Source organism: Ascaphus truei, chromosome 8 (assembly GCF_040206685.1).
Source record: "Ascaphus truei isolate aAscTru1 chromosome 8, aAscTru1.hap1, whole genome shotgun sequence".
Taxonomy (NCBI): domain Eukaryota; kingdom Metazoa; phylum Chordata; class Amphibia; order Anura; family Ascaphidae; genus Ascaphus; species Ascaphus truei.
In genome coordinates, this window is record NC_134490.1 from 54,460,860 (window position 1) to 54,469,422 (window position 8,563).

An 8,563-nucleotide genomic window follows, 5' to 3' on the forward strand; every position below is an offset into this window, starting at 1 on the left:
GGTAAACACTGCTAATCTGATATTGATTTCATTACAGGAATGCCTCTCCAGTTGTAGTAGTTCTAATTCTGTTTGAACTCCTTGGTAAAACACCCTGTTGGTGCGAAACGCATCGGAGGTTCGTTAGCCTCCTTTTTATATGGCTTAAATAAATATTGTATTTTATATTCAACGGCATCTTTAGCCTGATTCTTTTTGGCACTGCCTCATTGCCTTCATTGGGTGTTTCTTCTAATTCTGTTTTGTACTGCACCACTTGTGCAGCTGGGAGACATAGATAGAAAATACACCTTGTTGGAGCTGGTTGTCGGTGTTGTACCCGGTCTTACCTTTGTCATTTTATCCCCCAGCACCAAAATAACTCCAACAGCTCCCCGGGCTCCAAGTCCTCCTTAAACCATCACATGAATGCTAACCACGTCAGTTCCAACTCTACAGGGAGCAGCTAGTGACTCCCGGTCATCAGTGAGGAAAACACGTCTGGTCTGCTGACCCTCCTCCGCTAGTGACAGCAAGAGAGAGGGAGAGAGAGAAGAGCCGGGCATCTCACAGACAGCGTTCACAGGGGAGAAGTCTGTGTATGTGTGTTAGATGGGACTGAGGGAGGGGGGGGGAGTTATTTTTCTCTTCTCGCAGCGAAGCCTCACAACGGATGCCGTAACAAGTCCGCTCAGGTCTGTGCTCGGGTGAGGGGAGCACGCACCCCCCCTTTTTACGACTGGCGTGGAATAAGGAAACCAAAACATCCCCCATCTCCATACGACTTTGCAATAGAACATCACTACCTGCATGTGACAGATTAACATAGCATCGTACACCGGAGGACAAGAGCCCCCCCACACCCTGCCACTGTCATTACAATCACCCCACTTCCTCTCCACTCGAGAGAGATGTGCAGAGCATTGCACCTTCTGGTCTCTCACTTGTACGTTATTCTATTATTATTATTTTTTTAAAACAAATGACACAAAAAAAAGATTAAAAAAAAAAGGTGTTTTTTTTTTTTGTTTGTAAACGATTCGTCTGCGTTTACATTTGGTAACATTTGTATTTACAATGGGACGCTGCTGAGAGGCGCTGGCAGGAAGGGGAAACTGGGAGAGTGTTAGGGGTGGTGTTAAAGCTTCTCGGACGTCGCATCCCTTTCCTTTAACTTGTTAATAAGAGATGGGCAAACTTTTCACGCGCTTGGTTGGACTTGGTGTATATCATCTATCTGGATTCGGCGAAGAAGTTCGCTTCGGTACAAAAGCGCGAGGCAAATTCGATTAACGTGCCGTATTTTCCGTTACTTTCGCTATCAAAATTCGATTGAACGTGGAAATTTTTTTTAAAAAATCGAGCGCAGGGCTGCTATTTTGCCACTTTAAATAGGCAAAAAGAGCACATTTTTACTACTTTGGGCCATTTCGGTAGAACGTTTGGCACCAAAAGTTTGATCAAATTTTTCGCTGATTTTCCAACTTTTGAAAAGTTCGACCGAAGCTGCAGCGCAGAAAATATCCAGTTCCCAGGTCTCTAATATTAACTGCTTCAGTGCTGAAATACAATGTGTCTGCCGGGCACTGAAGTGTTAGGGATCCTGTAGAGCAGGGGTGGCCAACTCCAGTCCTCGGGCTTTCTAGATATGCCTGCTTCAGCACAGGTGGCTCAACCAGTGACTGAGCCACCTATGCTGAAGCAGGGATAAGTTAAAAAGCTGGCCCTCAAGGACTGAAGTTGGCCACCGCTGCTGTAGAGTCTGACACTCAAAGCTGTGTCAGTATCCACTTCAGCAACTAAGGGTTAAAGAGGAATATTTGCCCTGCTCACGTTTAAGGCATACGGCATATATAGATCCAGTGACGTTGAGCAGGCAGACGCCAAATACACTTATTCCATTTGTTAGGCATCACTGAATTGTTTTACTGTGCTTATAATATGCCCAGGTACCAGTGAGCCTCTACATTGGAAAACACGCCAATAACAAAGAGAACGCCTGCCGCAGCTGCAAGGCCTTCGTTAGTTCCAATTCATAAACTGATCCCAAAGTCAACGCTCGGAGAAGGAGCCCACATGGAACACACCAAGGTTGACAAAGACAAGCACAGCTGCTCTGCTCCATGTAGATAGCTCAATAAATATCTCCCAGTGCTCAGTTTTGAAATTGTGAGTGTTTATTCTCTGCCCACCACATTTTGTATGTATATTTTTCACTGATGTATGATTTTTCCGAGTATACTGGTCTCTGGCCTTCCCATATCAAACCCAACACGATGCTGATTTTGTGCGCAACCATTCCCATGTTGGCGTTGCAGCTGTGAGCGACAGGACGTGAAGGCGTAAGGGCAGGAGAACGTCAGAACATTGTGACATACCCAGGAGATTTGTCTTCGCCATCACTGCAACGTTTTCGTTGTCAAATGCAAACTCTTCATGGTGTGAAAGAAAGCCCCGGTGTGTCCTAGCTAACCCATTACTCCAATGGCACTGACATATACTCAAGCCTGTTTGCTGTTTGTTGAAATATGTTGTTAGTCTTTGAGCCATTTGCCATTATTTAGTATGCTGTGGAGACATCTTCCCCATGCTGTAGAAGATTGTTGTCCCGTTTCTTTGAATGGAGCGGATATCTTCCAGCACTAGGAATCACAGTATATTGAACAAGGGGCTCACTGGTTTCTGAACATATTATGAAATGTGGCAAACTCTTCCAAACTCCTCCCGCGTGCCAGAGTTTTTGGGGGGTGTTTTTTGTTTTGGATTTTTTTTTTTTTGTTCTTTGTTTTTCAATGTTCTGTTCTTGTTTTTATTAAATGTTACAAGAAAACAGAGACTTTCTTTCACCACAATGTATGTGTGTGTTACTGAGGGGCTGTGTGTGTTACTGAGGGGCTGTGGGTGGGTGTTATTGAGGGAGCTGTGTGTATGTTACTGCGGGGTCTGTGTGAGTGTGTTACTGAGGGTTCTGTGTGTAACTGAGGGGTGTGTGTGTGTGTGTATTACTGAGGGAGCTATGTGTGTGTTACTATGGGGTCTGTGTGAGTGTGTTACAGGGGGGGCTGTGTGTTACTGAAGGGTGTGTGTGTGTATTACTGAGGGAGCTGTGTGTGTGTTACTATGGGGTCTGTGTGAGTGTGTTACTGAGGGGGCTGTATGTTACTGAGGGGGTTGTGTGTGTGTGTGTGTGTTACTGAGGGGGCTGTGTGTGTGTGTTACTGAGGGGGCTGTGTGTGTTACTGAGAGGGCTGTGTGTGTGTGTTACTGAGGAGCTGTGTGTTACTGAGGGGGCTGTGTGTGTGTTATTGAGTAGGCTGTGTGTGTGTTACTGAGGGGACTGCGTGTGTGTTACTGAGGGGACTGCGTGTGTGTTACTGAGGGGACTGCGTGTGTGTTACAGAGGGGGCTGTGTGTGTTGCTAAGGGGGCTGTGTGTGTTATTGACGGGGTCTGGGTGTGTGTTTCTGAGGGGCTGTGTGTGTTACTGACGAGGCTGTGTGTGTGTGTGTGTGTGTGTGTTACTGATGAGGCTGTGTGTTACTGAGAGGCTGTGTGTGTGTGTGTTTTACTGTGGGGTCTGTGTGTGTTACTGAGGGGGCGGTGTTTTTTTTACTGAGGGGCTGTATGTGTGTGTGTGTGTGTGTGTTACTGAGGAGCTGTGTGTGTGTTACTGTGGTGTCTGTGTGTGTTACTGAGGGGGTTGTGTGTGTGTTACTGAGGGAGCTGTGTGCGTTACTGAGGGAGCTGTGTGTGTTACTAAGGGGGCAGTGTGTTTGTTACTGAGGGGCTGTGTGTGTGTTACTGAGGGGCTGTGTGTGTTACTGAGGGGGCTGTGTGTTACTGAGGTGGCTGTGTGTGTGTGTGTTACTGAGGAGCTGTGTGTTACTGAGGGGGCTGTGTGTGTGTTATTGAGTAGGCTGTGTGTGTGTTACTGAGGGGACTGCGTGTGTGTTACTGAGGGGACTGTGTGTTACTGAGGGGCTGTGTGTGTGTTACTGAGGGGGCTGTGTGTGTGTGTTACTGTGGGGTCTGTGTGTGTTACTGTGGGGTCTGTGTGTGTTATTGAGCAGGCTGTGTCTGTTACTGAGGGGGCTGTGTGTGTGTTACTGAGGGGCTGCGTGTGTTACTGAGGAGGCTGTGTGTGTGTTACAGATGGGCTGCGTGTGTGTTACTGAGGGGGCTGTATGTGTGTGTTACTGAGTGGGCTGTGTGTGTTACTGAGGGGGCTGTGTGTGTTACTGAGGGGGCTGTGTGTGTTATTGAGGAGGCTGTGTGTGTGTTACAGATGGGCTGCGTGTGTGTTACTGAGGGGGCTGTATGTGTGTGTTACTGAGTGGGCTGTGTGTGTTACTGAGGGGGCTGTGTGTGTTATTGAGGAGGCTGTGTGTGTGTTACTGAGGGTCTGTGTGTGTGTTACTGAGGGTCTGCGTGTGTGTTACTGAGGGTCTGCGTGTGTGTTGCTGAGGGGACTGCGTGTGTTACTGAGGAGGCTGTGTGTGTTTCTGAGGAGGCTGTGTGTGTTTCTGAGGAGGCTGTGTGTGTTTCTGAGGAGGCTGTGTGTTACTGAGGGGCTGTGTGTGTTACTGATGGGCTGTGCATGTGTGTTACTGAGGGGGCTGTGTGTGTTACTGAGGAGGCTGTGTGTTACTGAGTGGGCTGTGTGTGTGTTACTGAGGGGCTGCGTGTGTGTTACTGAGGAGGCTGTGTGTGTGTTACTGAGGGGGCTGTATGTGTGTGTGTGTTACTGAGGGGGCTGTGTGTGTGTGTGTTACTGAGGTGTTATGTGTGTTACTGAGGGGGCTGTGTGTGTTATTGAGGAGGCTGTGTGTGTGTTACTGAGGGGCTGCGTGTGTGTTCTTGAGTAGGCTGTGTGTGTGTTACTGAGGGGCTGCGTGTGTGTATTACTGAGGTGACTGCGTGTATGTTACTGAGGTGACTGCGTTTGTTGCTGAGGGGGTTGTGTGTGTGTTACTGAGGGGCTGTGTGTTTTACTTAGGGGGTTTTGTGCGTGCGTGTTTGTAGTGCGAGCTTTGTGCGTGTGTGTTAGCAGTGCGGGGTTTGTGCATGTGTGTTAGTAGTGGGGGGTTTGTGCGTGTATGTTAGTAATGTGAGTTTTGTGGGTGTGTGTTAGTAGTGCGGGTGTTGTGCGTGTGCATGTTAGTTGTGCGGGTTTTGTGCATGTGTGTTAGTAGTGCAGTTTTGTGCGTATGTTAGTAGTGCAGTTTTGTGCGTGTGTGTTAGTAGTGCGGGTTTTGTGCATGTGTGTTAGTAGTGCAGGGTTTGTGTGTGAGTAGTGCGGGTTTTTGTGCGGGTGTGTTAGTAGTGCAGTTTTGTGCGTGTGTGTTATTAGTGCGGGTTTTGTGCGTGTGTGTTAGTAGTGTGGGTTTTGTGCGTGTGTGTTAATAGTGCAGGTTTGTGCGTGTGTTTTAGTAGTGCGGGGTTTGTGTGTTAGTAGTTCGGGTTTTGTGGGTGTGTGTTAGTAGTGTGTGTTTTGTGCGTGTGTGTTAGTAGTGCGGGGTTTGTGCGTGTGTGTGAGTAGTGCGGGGTTTTGTGCGTGTGTGGTAGTAGTGCGGGGTTTGTGCGTGTGTGTGAGTAGTGCGGGGTTTGTGCGTGTGTGTGTTAGTATTGCGGGGTTTGTGCGTGTGTGTGTGAGTAGTACAGGGTTTTGGGCATGTGTGTTAGTAGTGCGGGTTTTGTGCGTGTGTGTGTGAGTAGTGCAGGGTTTTGGGCGTGTGTGTTAGTAGTTTGTGTTTTGTGTGTGTGTGTGTGAGTAGTGCGGGGTTTTGTGCGTGTGTGTTAGTAGTGCGGGGTTTGTGCATGTGTGAGTAGTGCGGGGTTTGTGTGTGTGTGTGAGTAGTGCAGGGTTTGGGGCGTGTGTGTTAGTAGTGCAGGGTTTGTGCGTGTGTGTGTGAGTAGTGCAGGGTTTTGTGCGTGTGTGTTTTGTGTGTGTGTGTGAGTAGTGCGGGGTTTTGAGCGTGTGTGTTAGTAGTGCGGGGTTTGTGCATGTGTGAGTAGTGCGGGGTTTGTGCGTGTGTGTGAGTGTGTGAGTAGTGCGGGGTTTGTGTGTGTGTGTGTGAGTAGTGCGGGGTTTGTGCGTGTGTGTTTTGTGCGTGTGTGTGAGTAGTGCGGGGTTTGTGCGTGTGTGAGTAGTGCGGGGTTTGTGCGTGTGTGTGAGTAGTGCGGGTTTTGTGCGTGTGTTAGTAGTGTGCGTTTTGTGCGTGTGTGTGAGTAGTGACGGTTTTGTGCATGTGTGTTAGTAGTGTGTGTTTTGTGCGTGCGTGTGTGTGAGTAGTGCGGGTTTTGTGCGTGTGTGTTAGTAGTGTGTGTTTTGTGCGTGTGTGTGAGTAGTGCGGGGTTTGTGCGTGTGTGAGATGTGCGGGTTTTGTGTGTGTGTTAGTAGTGTGTGTTTTGTGCGTTGTGTGAGTAGTGCGGGTTTTGTGCGTGTGTGTTAGTAGTGTGTGTTTTGTGCGTGTGTGTGAGTAGTGCGGGGTTTGTGCGTGTGTGTTAGTAGTGCGGGTTTTGTGCGTGTGTGTTAGTAGTGTGTGTTTGTGCGTGTGTGAGTAGTGCGGGTTTTGTGCGTGTGTGTTAGTAGTGTGTGTTTTGTGCGTGTGTGTGAGTAGTGCGGGGTTTGTGCGTGTGTGTTAGTAGTGCGGGTTTTGTGCGTGTGTGTGAGTAGTGCGGGTTTTGTGCGTGTGTGTTAGTAGTGTGTGTTTTGTGCGTGTGTGTGAGTAGTGCGGGGTTTGTGCGTGTGTGTGAGTAGTGCGGGTTTTGTGCGTGTGTGTGAGTAGTGCGGGTTTTGTGCGTGTGTGTTAGTAGTGTGTGTTTTGTGCGTGTGTGTGAGTAGTGCGGGGTTTGTGCGTGTGTGTGAGTAGTGCGGGGTTTGTGCATGTGTGTTAGTAGTGTGTGTTTTGTGCGTGTGTGTGAGTGTGTGAGTAGTGCTGGGTTTGTGCGTGTGTGGGTAGTGCGGGGTTTGTGCGTGTGTGTGAGTAGTGCAGGGTTTGTGCGTGTGTGTTAGTAGTGTGTGTTTTGTGCGTGTGTGAGTAGTGCGGGGTTTGTGCGTGTGTGTTAGTAGTGCGGGGTTTGTGCGTGTGTGTTAGTAGTGTGTGTTTGTGCGTGTGTGTGAGTAGTGCGGGGTTTGCGTGTGTGTGAGTAGTGCGGGGTTTGTGCGTGTGTGTTAGTAGTGTGTGTTTTGTGCGTGTGTGTGAGTAGTGCGAGGTTTGTGCGTGTGTGTTAGTAGTGTGTGTTTGTGCGTGTGTGTGAGTAGTGCGGGGTTTGTGCGTGTGTGTGAGTAGTGCGGGGTTTGTGCGTGTGTGTGAGTAGTGCGGGGTTTGTGCGTGTGTGTGAGTAGTGCGGGGTTTGTGCGTGTGTGTGAGTAGTGCGGGTTTTGTGCGTGTGTGTTAGTAGTGTGTGTTTTGTGCGTGTGTGTGAGTAGGGCGGGGTTTGTGCGTGTGTGTGAGTAGTGCGGGGTTTGTGCGTGTGTGTGAGTAGTGCGGGGTTTGTGCGTGTGTGTGAGTAGTGCGGGTTTTGTGCGTGTGTGTTAGTAGTGTGTGTTTTGTGCGTGTGTGTGAGTAGTGCGGGGTTTGTGCGTGTGAGTAGTGCGGGTTTTGTGCGTGTGTGTGAGTAGTGCGGGTTTTGTGCGTGTGTGTTAGTAGTGTGTGTTTTGTGCGTGTGTGTGAGTAGTGCGGGGTTTGTGCGTGTGTGTGAGTAGTGCGGGGTTTGTGCGTGTGTGTTAGTAGTGTGTGTTTTGTGCGTGTGTGTGAGTAGTGCGGGGTTTGTGCGTGTGTGTTAGTAGTGTGTGTTTTGTGCATGTGTGTGAGTAGTGCGGGGTTTGTGCATGTGTGTGAGTAGTGTGGGGTTTGTGCGTGTGTGTGAGTAGTGCGGGGTTTGTGCGTGTGTGTTAGTAGTGCGGGGTTTGTGCGTGTGTGTTAGTAGTGTGTGTTTGTGCGTGTGTGTGAGTAGTGCGGGGTTTGTGCGTGTGTGTTAGTAGTGTGTGTTTTGTGCGTGTGTGTGAGTAGTGCGGGGTTTGTGCGTGTGTGTGAGTAGTGCGGGGTTTGTGCGTGTGTGTTAGTAGTGTGTGTTTTGTGCGTGTGTGTGAGTAGTGCGGGGTTTGTGCGTGTGTGTGAGTAGTGCGGGGTTTTTGTGCGTGTGTGTGAGTAGTGCGGGGTTTGTGCGTGTGTGTTAGTAGTGCGAGGTTTGTGCGTGTGTTAGTAGTGTGTGTTTGTGCGTGTGTGTGAGTAGTGCGGGGTTTGTGCGTGTGTGTGAGTAGTCCGGGGTTTGTGCGTGTGTGTGAGTAGTGCGGGGTTTGTGCGTGTGTGTGAGTAGTGCGGGGTTTGTGCGTGTGTGTGAGTAGTGCGGGGTTTGTGCATGTGTGTGAGTAGTGCGGGGTTTGTGCGTGTGTGTGAGTAGTGCGGGGTTTGTGCGTGTGTGTTAGTAGTGTGTGTTTTGTGCGTGTGTGTGAGTAGGGCGGGGTTTGTGCGTGTGTGTGAGTAGTGCGGGGTTTGTGCGTGTGTGTGAGTAGTGCGGGGTTTGTGCGTGTGTGAGTAGTGCGGGTTTTGTGCGTGTGTGTGAGTAGTGCGAGTTTTGTG

General features: G+C 49.4%; 1 protein-coding gene across 6 annotated transcripts in view; it reads left to right on the forward strand.

The window, feature by feature from the left end:
• The window catches only part of GRK5 (G protein-coupled receptor kinase 5), an 85,537-nt gene extending 82,728 nt beyond the window's left edge, over nt 1-2,809 (forward strand). For 5 of the 6 annotated variants that reach the window (XM_075612037.1, XM_075612036.1, XM_075612039.1 and 2 more), the window contains one exon: nt 351-2,809. In XM_075612037.1, coding sequence (XP_075468152.1) covers nt 351-449 — 99 coding nt within the window. In that variant the 3' untranslated portion in view covers nt 450-2,809. Of the gene's footprint in view, nt 1-37; nt 119-350 lie in introns of all 6 variants that reach the window. The other variant, XM_075612040.1, reaches the window with a different exon arrangement.
• The last annotated feature ends 5,754 nt before the right edge of the window (nt 2,810-8,563 follow it).